Source organism: Canis lupus, chromosome 25 (genome assembly GCF_048164855.1).
Source record: "Canis lupus baileyi chromosome 25, mCanLup2.hap1, whole genome shotgun sequence".
Taxonomy (NCBI): Eukaryota; Metazoa; Chordata; class Mammalia; order Carnivora; family Canidae; genus Canis; species Canis lupus.
In genome coordinates, this window is record NC_132862.1 from 26,806,502 (window position 1) to 26,828,613 (window position 22,112).

The 22,112-nt window shown below is 36.2% G+C and overlaps 1 protein-coding gene across 9 annotated transcripts in view; it reads right to left on the minus strand.

The window, feature by feature from the left end:
- The window catches only part of SLCO1B3 (solute carrier organic anion transporter family member 1B3), an 85,046-nt gene that overhangs the window by 43,908 nt on the left and 19,026 nt on the right, over nucleotides 1–22,112 (minus strand). For 4 of the 9 annotated variants that reach the window (XM_072798757.1, XM_072798761.1, XM_072798760.1 and 1 more), the window contains 2 exons: nucleotides 16,690–16,821; nucleotides 11,555–11,701 (listed from right to left, as the gene is read on the minus strand). In XM_072798757.1, coding sequence (XP_072654858.1) covers nucleotides 11,555–11,641 — 87 coding nt within the window. In that variant the 5' untranslated portion in view covers nucleotides 11,642–11,701; nucleotides 16,690–16,821. Of the gene's footprint in view, nucleotides 1–11,554; nucleotides 11,702–15,848; nucleotides 15,915–16,689; nucleotides 16,822–22,112 lie in introns of all 9 variants that reach the window. The other 5 variants (XM_072798759.1, XM_072798763.1, XM_072798764.1 and 2 more) reach the window with 2 other exon arrangements.

Here is a 22,112-nt window from a genome sequence, read left to right on the forward strand (position 1 = left end):
CATGAACAATACTGCAAGGCAAATAAACCTAATGACACATTAGAACATTCTACCTAACAGCAAAATACACATTTCTCTTAAGTGTATACATATCTTTCTCCAAGATATATCAGATGTTAGGTCACAAAATAAATCTTAAAAATTTAAGGAAGATTGAAATTATATCAAGTATTTTTTCTCCTCATGATAGACTGAAACTAAAAGTGACAGCTGAAGGAAAACTGGAAAACTCACAAATATGTGAAAATTAAACAACACATTCTTTTTTTTTTTCCTTAAACAACACATTCTTAACAACCAGGGGTCAAAGAAGAATTCAAAGAAGTAATTAGAAAAACAAACAAACAAAACAACAAAACAACAAAACAAAACAAAACAAAGAAGTAGAAAATACCTCAAAACAAAAATAAAACACAATGTACAAACATTTATGGAATACAGCAAAGGTAGTACTGAGGAAAGTTCATAGTGATAAGCATCTACATTAAAGGAAGAGGAAATAAACCCTCTAACTTTACATGTCAATGAGATAGGAAAAGAACAAACAGCCCAAAGTTAGTCAAAAGAAGGAAACAACAAAAGTTAGAGAAGAAATAACAAATAAAATAGAAAAGCAATGGGAAAAGTCAATGAAACTCAAAGTTGGTTTTTTGAAAAGATTAAAAAATGGACAAAACCTTAGACAAAGAAAAAAAGATAGTACATTCAAAAAAATAAATCAGAAATGAAAAAAAGACTTTATAATTGATGCCACAGAAATTTAAAAAATGGGGTTCCTGGGTGGCTCAGTCAGTTAAGCATCTGACTCCTGATTTCAGCTCAGGTCATGATCTTAGGGTTGTGAGATCGAGCCCTGCCTTGGGTTCAGCACAGTGTCTGTTTACAATTCTCTCCTTCTGCCATTCCCCCTCATGTGTACATGCTCTTTCTCTCTTAAAAAAACGAAAAGAAAAAGAAATAAAAAGGATTGTTAGAGATAACTATGAAAAATTATATGCCAATAAATTGGATAACAAAAGAAATGGATAAATTACTGGAAACATACCATGTACCAAAACTGAATATATAAAATATATGAAATATACAGTGTGTGTGTGTGTGTGTGTGTGTGTGTGAATGTAGGTATGTATGCAGAGTACATTTTTTCACAAATTTTGGAGGTTAGAACTTGGCCATCTTTTTTTGAGTGCTATTATTCTATTGATGACTTTATTAGGTAACAATGGTAAGGAGGTATTAAGGTTGCAAATGGAGCTGCTAATCAGATGACCTTAAAGGGATTATCCTGAATTATCCTGGTTTACTCAATGTGATCACAAGGGTCCTTCAAATGTGAAAGAGGGGCAGAGAGGGAAGATGGCAGAAGAATAGGGGGCCTGCCTTTCATCTGGTCCCTTGAACTCAGCTAGTTATCTATCAAATAATTCTGAACACCTGTGAATTCAACCTGAGATCTAAGAAAAGAATTACTGCAATTCTACAAATAGAAAAGCGACCACCTTTTGCAAGGTAGGAGGTGCAGAGTCATGAATCTGAGAGGATGTATTGGAAGACAGACAAGGGTGGGAGGGAGCCTCTATAAGCCAGCTACTGGGAAGTAATATAGCAGCAGAGTGCAAAATCAGAACTTTAGAAGTCTATTCCCGGGACGTCCCTGTCTGAAAGGTGCTCAGGTGGCTAAGTGGGGTAGAATCCCAAGTGGGACAGTATGGCCTCAGGATCCCTGGGGTCACAGAAACAATGGGGGTGCCTGAGTGCATCAGAGTTCCCAAGTATTGGCATGGAAAAGCCAGGTACAATTAGTGAGCCCCAGAGTGGCCTCTCAGCTCAAGGATTGCCATAAAGCCCTGCCCCACAGTTAGCTGACTGCTCTCCAAGCAGGAGCCCAGCAAGTGACAACCACAGGGAGACCCTGCTCCTTCCCCCAGGAGGAGCAGTCTGGATGCCCTAATGAATAGGCAAACGCTTCACGAGCAGGGGCCCAGCAAGCAGCGGGGCTGTGGTGAAACCCCCCTCCATCTCCTGGGAGGATTGGTGCAGGTGTGCACCACAGGAGTCTGTGGAGTTTGGCACACACGAAAGGGATTGACTGCTTTTCCCTGAGGGTACACTGAAGAGTGGGGGCAGTAATCATTCAGCTTTGGGGTAGGAGACTGGGGCGCTGCCATTTCTACTTTTTTTTCATCCTCTAAAGCAGCAAATATCTATCATCTATCTATCTATCATCTATCTATCTATCTATCTATCTATCTATCTATCTATCTATCTATCATCTATCTATCTATCATCTATCTATCTATCTCCCTTTCAGGGAACAAAAGCCACTTAGAGCAAACTCAAGTAGCTTACACTGAGCCGGAGCTCCTGGCAATGGCAGTGAAATTCAGCCCAGGTAAAGACACCTGAGAAACAGTGCAACAGGCTGCTCCCCCAGAAGACCAGCAGGAACATCAGTTGAATATCAAATTTACAGAACACTCAGAACTAAAAAACTTCTGCGCTAGGGGAAAATAGTATATAGAATTCAAGGTTTTTTTTTCTCATAAGTCTTTAGTCTTTCAGTTTAAATTTTTCTTTTCTTTTTTCCTTTTTTTCTCTTTTCAACTAGATTCTTATTTTTATCAATTCTTTGGTTTCAAGTCTTTTAAAAAATTTTAGAATTTTTTTTTCTTTTTTAGAAGATTGTATTTATTTATTTATTTGACAGAGAGAGAGAAAGAGAGAGAACAAGCAGGGAGAGCTGCTGGCTCCCCACTGAATAGGGAGCCCAATGTGGGGCTCAATCACAGGACCCTGGGATCGTGACCTGAGCCAAAGGCAGATGCTTAACTGACTGAGCCACTCAGACACCTCTTAAGTCTTTATTTATATTTACATTTGTAAAGATTATCTATTTATTCACGAGAGACACACAGAGAGAGAGAGGTAGAGACATAGGCAGAGGGAGAAGCAGGTTCTCCACGGGGAGCCTGATGTGGAACTCAGTCACAGGACCCCAGGAATCCATCCTGAGTCAAAGGCAGATGCTCAACCACTGAGCCACCCAGGTGTCTCCCTTAAGTCTTTTTTTTCATTTTCATTTTTACATTTATATTTTATAGACATATTTTTCATTTTTGGCTTCCTATCACTGTATTTAATTATCTGTATCCCAATTTGGGGATTTACTGTCTTCTAACAAACAGACCAAAATGCACCCAGGACCAAGTAGATCACCCTGTTTTGTCCACAGGTGAGATTGTATTATCTTTCCCCCCTCTTTTTTTTTTTCTTTTCTTTTTTTGGTTTCCGACCTCCTCAGATTTGTCTAATGTGTATTTTACTGGGGTCATGGTTGATATTTTTTATTTTGTTCTCTCATTCATCTACTCTTCTCTGGACAAAATAACCAGAAGGAGAAAATCACAGCAAAAGAAAGAACCAAAGATAATACTCTATGCCATAGATTTAATCCATATGGATATAAGTAAAACGTCAGAAACTGAATTCAGAATAATGGTTATAAAGTTACTAGCTGGCTTTGAAAAAAGCAGAAGACACTACAGAATCTCTTAGTGCAGAAATAAAAACTAATCAGGCCAAAATGAAAAATGCTTTAAGTCAGATACCATCTAAAATGGATTCTCTAACAGCTAGGGTAAATGGGGTCGAAGAGAGAATCAGTGACATAGAAGGCAATATGATGGAAAGTAAAGAAGCTGAGGAAAAGAGAAAAAACAACTAATAGACTATGAGAGGATGCTTCAAGAAATCAGCAATATCATAAAGTAAAAAAATATATATATAAGAATTACTGCAATCTCAGAGGAAGAAGAAAGAGAGAGGACAGAAGGCATATTCAAGCAACTCATAGCTGAGAACTTTCTTAATCTGGGGAAGGGAGCAGTCATTCATGTCCAGTAGGTCCAGAGAACCTCCCTCAAAATCAATATAAATAGATAACACTCTGACATATAATAGTGAAACTTTCAACCTTCAGAGATAAAAAATCCTGAAAGTAGCTCAAGACGAGAACTAATTAACCTTCAAGGGTAGAAGTATTAGACTGGCAGCAGACCTATCCAGAGAGACCTGGCAGGCCAGAAAGGGCTGGCAGGATATATTCAGGGTCCTAAATGAGAAAAACATGCAGCCAAGAATACTAACTATATCAAGTACAGCTGTCATTCAGAATGGAAGGAGAGATAAAGAGCTCCCAGGGCAAACAGAAACTAAAAGAATTTGTGATCACTGAATTAGCTCTGCAAGAAATATTAAAGAAGATCCTGTAAGCAAAGAGAGAGCCCAAAAGTAATATAGACTGGAAAGAAATAGAGGCAACCTACAGAAATAGGGACTTTACAGGTAGTACAAAGACACTAAATTCATGTCTTTCAATAGTTACTCTGAATGTAAATGGGATAAATGCTCCAATCAAAAGACACAGGATACCAGCCTGAATAAAAAAGCAAGACCCATCCATATACTGTCTACAAGATACTGATTTTACACCCAAGACAACTCCAGATTGAAAGTGAGGGGATGGAGAAACACTTATCATGCTAATGAACATTAAAATAAAACTGGGGTAGCAATCCTTATATCAGACAAATGGGATTTTAAACCAAAGACTGTAGTAAGGAATGAAGAGTGACACAATATAATACTCAAAGTGTCTATCCAACAAGAAGATCTAATAATTATAAATAGCTCCAAACTTGGAAACAGCCAATTATACAAACCACTTAATAACATAATTAAAGAAACTCATTGATAATAGTATAATAATAGTAGAAGATTTTAACACCCCACTCACAGCAATGGACAGATTATCTAAGTAGAACATAGACAAGGAAACAAGGGCTTTAAATGACACACCAGACCTGATGGACTTCACAGATATACCCAACCTAAAGCAACAGAATACATGTTCTTTTCAAGTGCACATGGAACATTCATCAGAATAGATCACATACGGGGTCACAAATCAGGTCTCAACCTATACCAAAAGATTGGGATTATCACCTGCATATTTTCAGGCTGCAATGCTTTGAAACTTGAACCCAAACACAAGAGGAAATTTGGAAGGAACAGAAATACTTGGAGGTTAAAGAGCATCCTACAAAAGAACGAAGGGCTTAACCAGAAAATTAAAGAATTTTTAAAAATCATGGAAACAAATTAAAGTGAAAACACAACTATTCAAAACCTTTGGGATGCAGCAAAGGCAGTCCTAATAAGGAAGTACATAGTAATACAAGCTTTTCTAAAAAAAAAAAAAAAAAAAAAAAATTCTCAAATACACAAGCTAACTTTACACCTAAAGGAGCTCGAGAAAGAACAGCAAAAAAAAGCCTGAACCAAGCAGAAGAGAAATAATAAAGATTAGAACAGAAATCAATGAAATAGAAACCAAAAGAACAGTAGAAGAGGTCAATGATATTAGAAACTGGTTCTTTGAAAGAATTAATAAAATCATTAAACCATTAATCAGACTTATCAAAAAGAAAAGAGAAGTGACCCAAATTAATAAAATCATGAATTAAAGGGGAAAGATCATGACCAACACCAAGGAAATACAAATAATTTTAAGAACATATTATGAAAAACTATCTGCCAACAAATTTGCCAGCTATATGCCAGCAATTTGGAAGAAATTGATTTATTTTTTATAAACTTATAAAATACCAAAACTGAAACAGGAAGAAATAGGGAACCTGAACAGATCCATAACCAACAAGAAAATTGAAGTAGAAATAAAAAAATCTCCCAACAAACAAGAGTCCAGGGCCCAATGACTTCCCAGGGGAATTCTATCACACATTTAAAGAATAATGAATACCTATTCTTCTGATGCTATTTCAAAAAATAGCAATGGAAAGAAAACCTCCAAACTAATTCTATGAGGCCAGCATTACATTGGTCCCCAAACCAGACAAGGACCTCAACAAAAAGGAGAATTACAGACCAATATCCCTAATGTACATGGATGCCAAAATTCTCCCAAGACACTAGCCAACAGTACATTAAAAGTATTATTCACCATGACCAAGTAGAATTTATTCCTGGGCTGCAAGGTGGTTCAATATTTGCAAATCAATCAATGTGATACATCACATTAATAAAAGAAAGGACAAGAACCATATGATCCTCTCAACTGATGTAGAAAAAAACATTTGATAAATAGCATCCTTTCTTGATTAAAACTTTCCACAGCATAGGGATAGAGGGAACATACTTCAATATCATAAAAGCCATTTGTGAAAAGCCCACAGTGAGTATCATTCTCAATGAGGAAAAACAGAACCCCTCCCTTAAGGTCAAGAACACAACAGGGGTGCCCACTGTCACCACTGTTGTTCCACATCATACTAGAATCCATAGCCTCAGCAATTAAACAACAAAAGGTACTCAAATTGTCAAAGAAGTCAAATTCTCACTCTTTGTAGATGATATGATACTGTATGTGGAAAACCCAAAGGACTCCACTCCAGAATTGCTAGAATTCACACAGGAATTCAGCAATGTGGCAGGATATAAAACCAATGCACAGAAATCAGTTGCATTTCTATTCACTAACAGTGAGATGGAAGAAAGAGAAATTAAGAAATTGATCCTATTTATAATTGCACCAAAAACCATATGATACCTATGACTAAACCTAACCAAAGAGATAAAGGATCTGTACTCTAAAAACCACACAACACTTAAAAAAGAAATTGAGGAAGACTCAAAGAAATGGAAATACATTCCATGATTATGGATTGGAAGAATAAATATTGTTAAAATGTCTATGCTACCCAGCGCAACCTATACATTCATGCAGTCCCTATCAAAATGCCATCAACTTTTTTCAAAGAGCTGGAACAAATAATCCTAAAAATTTGTATGGAACCAGAAAAGACCCTGAATAGCCAAAGGAATGTTGAAAAATAAAACCAAAGCTTGTGGTATCACAATGCTGGACTTTAAGATACATTACAAAGCTGTAATCATCAGGACAGTATGGTACTGGCACAAAAACTGACACATAGATAAATAGAACAGAATAGAGAACCCAGAAATGGACCCTCAACTCTATGGTCAACCAATCTTTGACAAAACAGAAAAGAATATCCAATGGAAGGACAGTCCATTCAACAAATGATGTTGGGAACACTGGACAGCCACATGTAGAAGAATGAAATGGACCATTTTCTTATACAATAAATAAAGATAAATTCAAAATGAGTGAAAGACCTAAATGTGAGACAGGAATCCATCAAAACCCTAGAGAACACAGACAGCAACCTCTTCTACCTCAGCCACAGCAACTTCTTGCTAGACACATCTCCAAAGGCAAGGGTAACAAAAGCAAAAATTAATTATTAAGACTTCATCAATATAAAAAGCTTCTGCACAGCAAAGGAAATAGTCAACAAAACTAAAAGGCAACCTACAGAATGGGAGAAGATATTTACAAATGACATGGCAGATAAAGGACTAATATCCAAGACTTCTAAAAAACTTAACAAACTAAACACCCAAAAAACAAAGATTCCATTCAAGAAACAGGGAGATGATATGAACAGACATTTCTCCAAAGAAGATACACAAATGGCCAACAGACACATGAAAAAATGTTCCACATCACTTGGCATCAGGGAAATACAGAGCCAAACCACAGTAAGATACCACCTCACACCAGTCAGAATGGCTAAAATTAACAAGTCAGGAAAAAAAATGTTGGTGAAGATGTGGAGGAAGCGGAACCTTCTTACTCTGTTGGTGGGAATGCAAGCTGGTGCAGCCACTCTGGAAAACAGTAGGGAGGTAAGTTAAAAATAGAGTAGAACTACCCTATAACCAGCAATTGCACTACTGGGTGTTTACCCCAAAGATACAGTTGTAGTGAAAAGACTGGACACCTGCACCCTGATGTTTATAGCAGTAATGTCCACAAGAGCCAAACTATGGAAAGAGTCAAGAGGTCCATCGACAGATGAATGGATAAAGAAGATGTGATATATATGTGGTGAAATATTACTCACCCATCAGAAACAATGGATACTTAACATTTACATTGATGTGGATGGAACCGGAGGATATTATTCTGAGCAAAGTAAGTCCATTAGAGAAAGACAATTATCACAGACTTTCACTCATATGTGGAATAAAAAAAAAAAAAACAGCACAGGGGATCATAGGTGAATTGAGGGAAAACTGAATGGAAAGTCATCATAAGGGGAGAAAAGCCATGAGAGACTCTTAACTACAAGAAACAAACTGAAGGTTGTTGGAGAGGAGGTGGATGAGGAGATAGGGTAATTGGGTGATGGGCATCAAGGAGGGGATCTGATGTGATGAGCACTTAGTGTTATATGCAACTGATGAATTACTGAACTCTACATCTGAAACTAATAATGTATTATATGCTGACTAATTGAATTTAAATTTTAAAAGAAAGAAAAAATATATGTGGAAGAGTGTGGCATAAGAGTCAGTGTTCATGTGATGCAGTGTGAAAATTACCTGACTGGACTGACCATCAACTTTGCATTAAAAAGAGCCATAAGTCACAAACTTTGGCAGCCTCTAGAATCTGGAAAAGGCAAGGAGATGGATTGTGTCCTAGAACCTCTAGAAAGGAACACAGCCCTGCCAACACCTTGATTTTAGTACACTGTGCCCCATTTTAGACTTCTGAATTTCAGGACTATCAGATTATTACAGAACTGTAATAAATTTACTTTTAAGCCATTAACAGCACATATGCACACACACAAACATACTTGTGCTTTTGTGTGTCAGTGTTAGCTGGTGATAAATACTATGAAAAAATAAAGTTGATCAAAGAATTATGAATAGGAAAGTGTATTTTATATGCAGTGGTCAAGGATGAGGTAACGTTTAAACAGAAATGTAAATGAAATGAAGGAGCAAGGTATCTGGGAATAGAACATTCAGAAGGGAAGACAGCAAGTACAAACTTCTCCAAGTCAGAAGTTTGCTCAACACGTCTGACAAATAATAAAAGGCTAATATGGCTAATGGCTAATATGGAAAGTGAGTCAGAGGAGACCAGCAGGATATGAATACTACTGTTGGTTACATAAAGGATGGTTATTCTGATTGCTTTAGAAGGGGGAATGGGAATGAAGGCAAAAAGGGGGAGCTTTTACTTTTACCTTATTATTTGTCTTTTGGTGATGATGTATCACTACTGCTTATTAAGAATTTTTATTACAACATAAAGGTACAAGAAATCTGAAGCTCAGAAATGACAAGTGTAAAGATGAAGAATATAGCAGGGTTTATATGATGTAGTTGGTTTAGTCCAAAAATTGAGGAAAAGGCATAAGAAAGAATCAAACTATGCTGTTGTTATTTATTTTTTAAATTTTATTTTATTTAAATTCAATTAATTAACATATTATCCTGTTGTTATTTTTTAAAGTCTGTTATCTATTTGCACTTTTATATATTTCTGAGTTTGTATTACATGTCAATAACAATGTGTGTAAATGTGTGTGCCACTGCATGTAGTAAACAAGTATAAGAATCCTAGGGTTGGTTGATACTGAATTATTTGGTCTGAAGGTGAATTTTTTAATTTATTTTTATTTATTTATTTGAGAGAGAGAGAGCAGAAGGAGAGAGCATGAGTGGTGGGGAGGGGTAGAGGGAGAGGGAGAAGCAGACTTCCTGAGGAACAGGAAGCCTGATGTGGGGCTTGATCGCAGGACCCCAAGATCATGACCTGAGCTGAAGCCAGACACTTAACCAACTGAGACACCCAGGCACCCCTGAACGTGAATTTTTTTTAAATACAGAATGAGGAAGATCATTGAATCCCAACCTACCAGAGCATCTTGAAGGTACCAATATTATGGATACCCACAGTTACTTTCAGGATACGGAGTAGAATTGAGAGCATGGGTTTTGGAATCAGACTGCCTAAAATCACATGGGCTCTATCACTTACCAGGTTTGCAATTGAGAAGGATTGATTCATTAGCCCTCTCTGTATCTAAGTTTTATTTCATTTGTAAAAGAGAGATAATAGCATCTGGCGGTGGAATTGTGGTAAGAAACAAATCCACTAATAGAAGTATAACACTGGAACAGTATCTGGCCTATAATATGTGCTCAATAAATGTTAGCTTCATTGTTATTCTAATTCTCTGGTCTTAATCATTAGACTGCAATTAACAAACTTTATACACACTAACTTGCAAATACGCTGCAAGGGACCATTCTGGTAATTTTAATTATTTCAGCCAGATTGCTGTCACTTTGCTGCGCATGTGCGAATGAGAGCCATGTTACCCTCAATGTTTAAAAGTGGAAAGAACCCAGAGTACCATATTACCCCTAGACTTGCATCCACCACTACCTTTTACTTGTGACTGCTACTCTGCTTAAACATTACTCAAATATTTCATCAGAATAGACTTTATCAGTAATCTCTGAAAACAAGCAAACATGTTCTGTGGACAAAGTTAAATGAGACCTTATATAATGGGACGCCTGGGTGGCTCACCGGTGGAGCACCTGCCCCTGGCTCAGGGCATGATCCCGTGGTCTTAGGATCCAGTCCCTTATCAGGCTCCCTGCCTGGAGTCTGCTTCTCCCTCTGCCTACATCTCTGCCTTTCTCTCTCTGTGTCTTTCATGAATAAATAAATAAAATCTTAAAAAAAAAACTTTATTGCAATTGAGTCTAATTCCTGTGATCTTTATTCAGCGATTAAGACTATAACTTTGAGGAAAACATCTAAAGTATTGGTAAAAGACAGCCATGATTAATTTTTAAAATTTCTTCAAAACTTCTCTATGAGGACTTAAAGGCTTTAACTTGGGTTTAAGGGTTTTCAATTTACAAGCTGGATGACTTTAGGCAAACTTCTCAATTTTCTTGAGTCTTGTTTTCTTCAACACTGCTCAGGGAGCATTTTTTTCTGTCAATGAAAATCCCAATACAGTCTATACCCTTAAAGTGTCACAATATTAAGATAAAATCAATACACAAGACTTTTACTAACCTGCATATGAAAAATTAAATGGCTTTCCTAGATCAGTAACTAGGTGTTTGGTTCATGCCTTTTGATTATTATTACAAAACTCTTTTCTACCATCTGCTATTATTTAAATTATTAGATTAAAAAATGCTGTTCTTTAAAAGAAAAAAATTACTTAGGTCAACACCACAAAGTGATTTATAAGACTAATGAATCTGCTCTCTTTATAGGTCAATTCCAAGAATTATTTAATATATTATTCATTATACAGTGACTTATTTTAATGAAATTTATAAATATCTTTCAGTCCATGAAGAACCAAAGAGAAGATATCAAAAGATTTCTAAATTTTTTAATATTAATAAATTCTTAGCCATCACAAATATTCCCAAAGAAATTCCTTTTTCAGATTTAAAAACTTATTTAAATCAAGACATAGATCATTCTGTTACTATTTCAACGTATGTTTCAGTTGGAAATTAATTTGAAATACAATGTTCCTTTTTCAAAATTGGTTGTTTAGAAAAAAAAAAAATCCCCCTCTACTTATTTTAGTTTGGAAACACAAAACTCTACCTTGAATCCATTGCAGCATTTAGTTTCCCTTTCCTTTGGAGGTGTCACTTCTGCTGTCTTTTTCAACTGTTGATTTGAGTCCATCATTGAACTACTGATAGCTTATGAGTCAGTTCTAGTTGTTGATGCTTGGCTTGAAGTGATTACCTATCCAAGGAGAGAAAAGGAGAACTTATTTAACAATATATGATTCAGAAAACAAGAAAAGCTGCAAGGTGGACCTCAATCAATCAGTAAACCTACGAATACTCATTCAGGGTCTTTGATGTCCTGAGCACTAAGCTAGGTTAATGCTAGACACAAAAGGGGGAAAAATACATACATACACACACACACATTCAGAGTCCTGGTTTTAGGGAGATTATAATTTAATTGGGAAGATAGATTTATGAAGAGAATTTGAAACAACAAATAATTAGTATAGAGTCACACTATAGATGAGATAAAAATTCTAAATCACAAAAATAAAATTTAGGAAGGCAAATATATGTTTAATTTATCTCTATAGTTTTACAAAGTGCCAAGGAGTGCCTTGCACATAGTAGATGGTCAAAATAGGTAGAAATATAATGAGTGGCTGAGCTCAGAAGGTTTTGTGGAAGAGATACCTCAAGAACCAGGTTTGAAATGCAGATAGAGTTTGGATTTGTTAAAGAGAGCAAGGCATACTCTAGGTACCTCTCAAATAGACTCTAGCCATGCTTGACCCTACCACCATCACCATTCTACTTTATTATAATTTTGTCCATTTATTTTTGAGGAGAAAAGTGTGCAGTTGGATATATGTAAAATATATGTAGTTGAAAGCACAAAATACCAAAAAGACATACATTAAAGATTCTTCCCCTTGTCCACTAAGTATCCTGTTTCTTATTCGAGGACTAATATCAGTTTTTGGTAAATATTATCCAGAAATATGATATGTATTTTAATTAAATACATGATAATTTCATTTTTTAACAAAAATGGCAGCATATCATTAACACTTCTAACTTATAATAAATGACTTCCTCAGTTTTCTTATGGTGGCAGGTTATCCTATTATCTAGCTAGTTACATGGTGATAAATATTTAGGTTGTATCTAAATGTTTTATATTAGAACGTTTCTTCATAGATCATGTATTTGTGATAATATCTGTAGGATAAAGTCTTAAAAGTGGAGTTTTGAGCTCAAAATGCAAAAGAAATTATAGTTTTGTAAATTATTAAGCCTCTATTTTATTTTTATATTTTTATATTTTTAAGTTTTTATTTAAATTCTAATTATTTAACATACACTGTAATATTAGTTTCAGGTATGCAATATAGTGATTTAATACTTAGATACAATACCTAGTGCTCATCCTTCATCCCTATCCCCTATTTAACCTATCTCCCCATCCACCTCGCTTCTTATCAGTTTGTTCTTTATAATTAAGAGTGTTTCTTGGTTTGCTTCTCTCTCTCTCTTATATTCCCTTTGCTCATTTGTTTTGTTTCTTAAATTCCACATATGAGTGAAATCATATTGTATCTGTCTTTCTGTAACTGACTTACTTCATTAGGCCTCTATTTTAAAGACTACTAAATTGAGCAATTTGTTCCTAAGATTTACTCTTTTATATAGAATAGTGGAGTCTTCATTCAGGTTTAGAAAACATATTCATATTCATATATGTCTACATAATACAAATGTATCTAATATATTTACATATAGAAACACACATAAGCATAGATATATGATAATAGGGCTGTAGTCATGTAATATAATTAATATGTCACATGTGCAGTTGATTCTTATTATTGGCAGTACTTGTGTTTCATAAAGTTGCTGCAAACATTAAATTAGCAAAAACTGAACATTGTTCCTAGGGGAAATATAGGGTAGATTCCTGGGTATCTCTGGTCACATCATTTTCATCAATCAATCAATTTATAACCTTGTTTTGTGTATGCTTCTGTGTAAAGACATCTTATTTAATGTATATTGTTGATCCACTAATTTTAAATTTGTGGCCAACAGCACTGTATAGCTCATGCCTGAGAGAAACATATATAAGTTACATATTCTTTCCATCGTGCACATCACAGCTTTCTTGTACTTAGAAACACTGGCCAGCACTTTACAGTATGCTAGGAGCTGTTTAAATAGCAAATTCACCAAAAAAGTTCAAAAATGAAAAAAAAATGGCACTAGATAGACTGTGAAGAGATCACTGGTTTATGATATGAGAGCTAAAACAAGGAGGCAGAGCCATGCTTTATCTGATCTCAGCTGAGACCATGTCTGTTGGACAATTAAGATTTTTTTGCTACTCTGTACAGGTATATGAATGAACATGAAAGAACAGCAGTATTGATGTGGGGGCTAAAAATAAATTTTAGTGAGAAGGCAAATTCACAAATATTGAATCCATGAATATTGAGGATCAACTATATATTTTCTGTGTTAATTTATTCAGTAAGATTTTATTGATTCCCTATATTATAAATATATAAAGACCATGAATATATATACCAATTTAGTGGATAATATATAACTATAGAAATTATAAATATCTAGATAATTATCACTTGTGTATATAAGTGTATATAAATATATACATCAGTACAAAAGCCCACATCTATGTACATCTAAGTAAATCCTAGTTATTCCATTTTTCCCACGTGGTCCAAACATGCCTGTATCTATTCAGTTACTGAGTGAAGTGAGGACGATGGTCCCAATGTCATAAGTAGTCCTTTGACCAATTTCATGTTATTTTTCTCACAAATACCACTTTCTATGATCTTTCCCCACAATTTAAATGTTACAAAATTATTTTTTACCAGTTAATTATATTATTGCAAATCTCTCTGAATGGTCCACAATAGCCAAACTGTGGAAGGAGCCTCGGTGTCTATCGAAAGATGAATGGATAAAGAAGATGTGGTTTCTGTATACAATGGAATATTACTCAGCCATTAGAAATGACAAATACCCACTATTGGCTTCAATGTGGGTGGAACTGGAGGGTATTATGCTGAGTGAAATAAGTCATTCGGAGAAGGACAAACATTATATGGTCTCATTCATATGGGGAATATAAATAATAGTGAAAGGGAATAGAAGGGAAGGGAGAAGAAATGTGTGGGAAATATCAGAAAGGGAGACAGAACATAAAGACTCCTAACTCTGGGAAATGAACTAGGGGTGCTGGAAGGGGAGGAGGGCGGGGGGTGGGGGTGAATGGGTGACGGGCACTGAGGGGGGCACTTGACGGGATGAGCACTGGGTGTTATTCTTTATGTTGGCAAATTGAACACCAATAAAAAATAAATTTATTATTAAAAAATCTCTGAATGATCGACAAGCTGTATATATACACTTTAGCTTTACTTATGTTTGTTTGATTTGGTTGTTTGGCTACTGAACAAATATTCTTGGAGGCCATTACCTAACCAGTCTGGTCCTGTTTATTGCAATTGATTAAATGCTGATCATCCTGTCTTTCAACATTCTTCCTATTTTATATGTATCATATCCATCTTTGGAATCTTTCAGAGGTCCCCTGTGTCATACAGAATAAAATTCACACTTCCTATTTGAGATTCTTTATGAATTAAACCCAGCCGTTGTCTTTAGTCTCATTTCCTAACAGATCCATAAGCACTTTCAGGCAATATAGAACCAACTGTCCCTAGAACACAGTCCTCCTGTATGTCACTTTCTTCACCTGTAATGTTCTTCCTCACCTCTTCATTGAAATTCTGCCTAAATCACCCTTCTTAGATATTTCCCCAGTTACTCCCAGTTGAAAAAAAACCTCTCCACACAGCTGGGTCACTATAGAATATAACTTGTAACACAGTCATTACTTTTCCCTATTATTTTCCACTACTTTCCCAGGCAGGTTACTATTCCACATGTCTCGCCTAGATATTGAGAAAAAAATATCCAGACAAAAAGTGGGAAATGTAGGCACTTTCCTCCCTCATTTCTGAGAAAGGCTAAATTGTAACAAGTAACTCCAGACCAACGACAAATTTGGAATGTCAGTTTAGGTTTGGCTCTAAACACACACTTTCTACTTCATCATGGCATTTTAAGCCTGACTTGGAGAATTTAACTTATTTTTCCCTGTACATATTTTTTTTTTCTCAGAGTCCCAAACAACTGACATTTAAATGAATTTGGGGGACACAGTATGTTTATAAAACAGAACCCTAGGCATTCAGACATAGCACTGCAATTCTTCCTTCAACAGAACAGCCTAGTTCTGCCTAGCTTGATTGGGTTGGAGGGAGGGCAAAATCTCACCAGCTTCTCCTTACCTGTGTCAAACTTTTACTGCTCGAGAGATCATAGAAAAGCAGTGCAGGCCAAGTGAATACTTTGTACTATGCATCCATGGAAACGAGGAGGAAAAAAGAGAAAGATTTACTAACTTTTTAGACCTTTTATGGAGTTTGGGGGTGGGGGGGCTTTCCTATTTTCTACCTCTCTTTGATAATAACAATAGTCTTATAAGGGTAGTCACCTTCCTGAACTGTAGAAGGGAACTAATATTTACTGAGTTCTTAGTTTGTGCCAGCAACCATGCTAAGCAAATTTTTTTTTTCTCATTTGGTCAAAAACAAAATTATTTCGAAAACTTTTTTTCCCCCCTCACTTTGAGTCAGTCACATAAGTTGAAACAGGTAAGTAGAGGTGAGTGAGAGACTTTGAGACCAATCCCATTTCTTGATGTTTGCCAACTAACTCTCCACCCCATATTATCCAGTAAAGATGAAATTTAAAAAAAAGAGAGAATAAATCTAATTATCCATGTAATTATGAAAATAACTGCCTTGTGAAAATTTTTGAGGAGGTAACTAGAGATCCATTTTTTTAACTTGAAGTTCCACTTATCTAGAAAGTAATAAGAATGAGGTTTTAAAGGCTATTTTTAAATTATGAATGTCTTAATTTCTGTATTTTATCTTTAAGAGTCTCATACATCTCCAGAAGGAATACTTAATGAGTTTTAAGAGCTTAAACATAAATGTGTAGAAGATACAAAGCATAAAATGCGTAATATTTATTATATCCATCCAAATAATTTTTCCCCTTGAAATCTGTGCAGTTTCTCAGATAGAAGAAACTCTGAAATTACAGAATGTCAAAGGTTCTTACCTGGACTTAGAATCCTACAGCAGTAGCAACAAGTCCATCCTTTATCTGTTGTTAAAGCCTTTCTTTAAATAGTTGGCTTTTTTTTTTTTTTATCAGTTCAATGATGATTAACCATCTTATTAGGTCATTGTCCTAGGCAGATAAAAGAAAATTAACTAGCTACTCTAACAGTCTGCTCCAGGCTTCAGAATTTTAAGTTCTATATTTTGTGCTGGTCTCAGTCTATTAATATTAATAATGTTATGGCTGGACCCCTCCAGGTGGTTCTTTTTATGATTTCAAGGTGTTCTTCACCAATAACCGTCAGGGAACTCTGAAAAATATTTATTTCTTATAGGACCTGGAGTTTACACAGCACACGTGGGGCCACATAGCAAGGTCATGAGTAGAAGGAGAGAGTGCAAGGCCTGGGGCTCTCCTTTTATTAGGATTGAGGTTAGGGGTCTACAGTTTTACCAGCTCACTCTTATTGGTGAATTTAAAACATAAGAGTGAAACATAAAACTCAGCAAAAGAAAACAAACGTGACCCAAGTGATCAGCTATTGAAATCAATCAAGATCACTAAAACAAAGATGCCTCCATGCTGGGGGAGGTGACCTGGCTCTTTATCTAGTCTGGCTGGCAGTATGTTTATTTGAGATAGCCTCTTTGAAGTGGATGCTTCTTTGAAATGAATGCTTTGGCAATCAAAGCTTAAACCAGATACTTGCATTACAAAAAAGAAAAAAAGAAAACAGACTTTACACCACATTATATTAGTAATCTCTCAGAATTTATAAATTATTTTCTGTAAAAGTTTAATTATTAAGCTTTATTTCTGAGAATAATCTATTTGCTTGGGCAGCCCGGGTGGCTCAGCAGTTTAGCACTTTCTTCAGTCCAGGGCATGATTCTGGGTCTCCTGGATCCAGTCCCATATCGGGCTCCCTGCAGGGAGCCTGCTACTCCCTCTGCCAGTGTCTCTCATGAATAAATAAATAAAGTCTTAAAAAAAGATAATCTATTTGCTTGAGTTCATTGCATTATATTTTTTTCTTCAAAAACACAAATACAGCAGGTTATCCAAGATATTTAAAACTTCTCCCTATAGAAAAGAATTCAAAACATTTTTTAAAATTTGTCTATTAGTTCCTTAGCATTTAAGATAAAATATGTTCTTTTTGCTTGATACTTTGGTGCAATTCTAATATGGTGTTGATTAATATTAGCTATCTATAAAGGATATATATATATATATGTATATATATATATATATATATAGCAATGTGAGGATGCATATATGAAAACATCACCCCTTAATCACTTCTTTTTTTTTTCTAAGGATTTATTTATTTATTGAGAAAAAGAGAATGTGCAAGTGCATGTATACACAAGTTGGGGGTAGGGGAGAGGGAGAGGAAGAATCTTAAGTAGGTTTCATGCTCAGCACCAAGCCCAATGTGGGGCTCGATCTCATGACCTTGAGATCATGACCTGAGCTGAAATCAAGAGTCTGAAGCTTAATTGACTGAGCCACTGAGGCATCACCCCCCTTTATCACTTCTGTAAGATAATTGTACAGCTGCAGTGATATCTATTTAAGTTCTATATCTCAAGTTATTTGATACATTCGTTCCGTCCTTGTTTATTGTTGGAAGTACTGGAATCATGGGAAAAATCTGAGATTGCAGAGAGATAGAAGGGTTGGGAAATCCCTAATTTCCCAAGGTAGGGGAACTGAGAAATGTAGACATGGGGCAAAGACATTTAAGACTTGGGCTCCCGGGATCCCTGGGTGGCGCAGCGGTTTAGCGCCTGCCTTTGGCCCAGGGCGCGATCCTGGAGACCCGGGATCGAATCCCACGTCAGGCTCCCGGTGCATGGAGCCTGCTTCTCCCTCTGCCTGTGTCTCTGCCTCTCCTTCTGCCTGTGTCTCTGCCTCTCTAAAAAAAAAAAAAAAAAAAGACTTGGGCTCCCTGATAGTCCTTTGCTGAATCAGAATCTACAGTAGGCCAGTATGTATCCTCCCACCCCATGCCTCAAATCTCCCCACAGGAGATTCTGATCAGCTGACAACAGATTATGAGGTGTTTTTTTTTTTAATAAGCATTTGGTTAATTTTTATGTAACTCTAGATTTTGAGAACCATTATAACAGAACTAGAGAATACTTACAGGACATTATGGACTTCCCTATTATTCAGAGTGGAAACACAGTTTAGGCACTCCCACATTTAGGCAGAGTGGAAATAAGTTTAGGCACTCTCATGTTAGTGACTTTTTCTTCAAGCCTCCATTTCACCTAAGGTACCTCCCAAAACTTTGTTTTGGGACAATTGTATAAAAGGAACGAAGGTAAAACAGAAGAAATTAACTGAGAACATTTCTAATCCCTAAATGAAAGCCTTCTGATAAAATCCTAGAATGTTTCCAGAGGTCAAAGCATTCTCCGTGTTCTTACTTCTGCATGACAGGTTAAATACTAATTAGACTATTTTTGTGCAAATTGTAGAGAAATAAGGTCATCAGAAGAAAGATGTTACAATAGTTCCTTCAAGTTCTTTCATACCATACTATGGTAACATCCATGGGTCAAGAAAAATTATAAAATTTACTAAAAATAATCTAGCGATACCTATTCCAGAGATAATCATTACAGTTCTGATGACATTATCATGGTCCTTGAAATCTGATAAACTTCAATGTGAATTTGTCTCTGCTACTTGCTAACATTACAAACTTAAAGTTATTTAAACTTTCTAAGCACTCATATCCTCATCTATAAAGTACAAAGACATTACTTGGGAACATACATTAAATAATGTATGTAAAGTGCTTTACACTACATATCTACTACCTAATAGGACTCACTGTATGACTTTTGTGTACTATAAATATTTAAAGCAATTAATTCATATCAAATTAGTAAAAATATCTCTAAAATATGTACCTGCCAGTTTTTTTCTAACAATTTTTATTGCCATAGTTCTCAGGTGTGTGCTATAGGTATGCTTTGAGAAGAAGCATTCAGGCTGAAAGCAAACATGCTGCCACCTGTCTGCCCCACTTCCCTTGACAACAGTCAAGAGACAGCTGTAGGAGGCTAGATACTATGGAAAGAACCCAATATTTCTCTACTTACTGAAGCTTAAGGCCTGGCATTGTCATGATTAATCTTATCGTAACCTTCATCTCTGTTATGTTAGGCATCACCATAAGAAGAAAGTGATTTCCTGATCACTCTCATCACCTGCAGTCTAATCCCCATTTGGCTCTGCTTATCCCTGTTTTTGTCTCTCTCAATCCTGAACTGAGACCCTTTTCTTGAGCCTTTTGGAACTTATGGTTAATCACAAATAGAATTCCCTTTACTTCAGACTCTTTTCCGAATTTGTTGTTGTTGTTCATCTTTTACTCTAAATTAAACCTAGCCCCTTCCTTGAAGCCTGCTTCTCCTGCTGCTCTGATCAATGGGGGCTACACTATTCTCCATATTGCTCCCTACCAGAGGGACTGATTTTCAATTTGCCTTACCTCGTTTATATGTGCTTCCCTCAGAATCTATAGATTTGAATGTCACACCAGTGGAATTATCTACCAATCCTGAGTCACTCCCCCTTATTCTATGACCATTTTAGCTTTGGTTCAAAGCCAATGTCTCGAAATATTAATGTTGTTACAATTATTGGAGATTTCAATGATTGTGAAGATAATCCTTTTAATTCCCTAGCTTCTTGATTGTGGAGGCTGAGAAAATTAAGGCCATTCCACTTTAAGTTCAGTGTTAGCACAAGTACAGCCATCCCAGGCCCCTGTGAATAAGAGCTGAAATTTACATTACTTCAGTTACAGGAAGAAAACAGCTTACAGCTTAACGTCCTAGAAAGCCCCATATTAGAATGAGAACAGAGCCCAAGCCAGTGGCAGAAAGTCTCATATTAGAATAAGAACAGAGCTCAATGCCCTTGAAAGCCCCATATCAGAATGTAAACAGAACTTGAGAAATCCCTCCACCCTTTCTGGAGGTCCCCTAGACCAGCCCATAAAACTAAGCTGAAACCCACCTGGGGGTCCAAGTCCCTGCTCCGCTGTGTCAGGTATACTTGGACCCAAGGTCAAGCTTGTAAATAAACCCTCGTGTGTTTACATCGGTGTCGGCTCCTTGGTGGTTTCTCGGATTCGCAATCTTGGGCACAACATTGATTTTTTAACCTTCTCCAGTTATTTTTTTTATTTATTCCAGTGGATATATCCTAGACCTTGTCACATGAAAAACTGTAACTCCCCATGATTTCAGTTTCAAGGATTGGTTTACCACTGTCTATCTTTCCAGCCTATACTCTGTAATACTTTAGACAGAACAATTCTTCACTAATCAGGATCTATAATCCACTGGTTGATTCTACCACAGACATCACTGCACCTTGTTCCATGTACTCATTTTCTGCATATCTGGTTTAAATTTAGTCATCATGGTAATCACTTTTTCCCCATATATCTTCAAATCATTAGTGGCTTTTACATCATTTTAATTGCTTAACAAAACTATAACCTCGATGAACTCCAACTCTCAGACTACTTTGTCCATTCATCCATGCTACTGAATGGGATTGAAGAAAAACCCTTAAGATGTTGACTTTAAATTTATCATTAAGAAACTCAATGAAGGGAAGCCTGGGTGGCTCAGAGACTTAGTGCTGCCTTCAACCCAGGGCGTGATTCTGGAGATCCGGGATTGAGTCCACATCAGTCTCCCTACATGGAGCCTGCTTCTCCCTCTGCCTGTGTCGGCCTCTCTCTCACACTCTCTGTCTCTCTCTCTCCCCCCACCCATGTGTGTGTCTCTCATGAATAAATAAATAAAATCTTTAAAAAAACAACTCAAATGAGGTTTTCATTTTGCATAGGTATTATGCTGTATTTTCCTAATTCATGTCTTCCTGTTTTCTATTTTATAACTTCACCTCTTTTCTCAAAACTCTAACACATCTTCTCCTATCTTTACCTTCAGCTGGTGACTATTTCACTAACAAAAAAATGAAGAACAAAACTTCCAAAAGGTCTTTCCACCACATTTATATAGCATCAGTATCACATATTTTGCCTTGATGAACTGTTTATGTTGGAGTTAAGACCATCCTCCATTTGTACACCAGATTGTCTCCTTGTGTTCCCAAGGATATCAATTTTCCTTTTCTAAAGTGTCCCCATCAGCAAATAAGCATGCTCCCACTTTGCCATTTTCAAAAATTCTATTTCTATACTATTTTTATTTTACTTTATTTTTAAAAAGATATTATTTATTTATTCATGAGAGACACAGAGAGAGAAGCAGAGGGAGAAGCAGGCTCCCTGCAGGGAGCCTGATGCAGACTCGATCCCAGGACCCTGAGATCAGGACCTGAGCTGAATGCAGATGTTCAACCACTAAGCCACCCAGGTG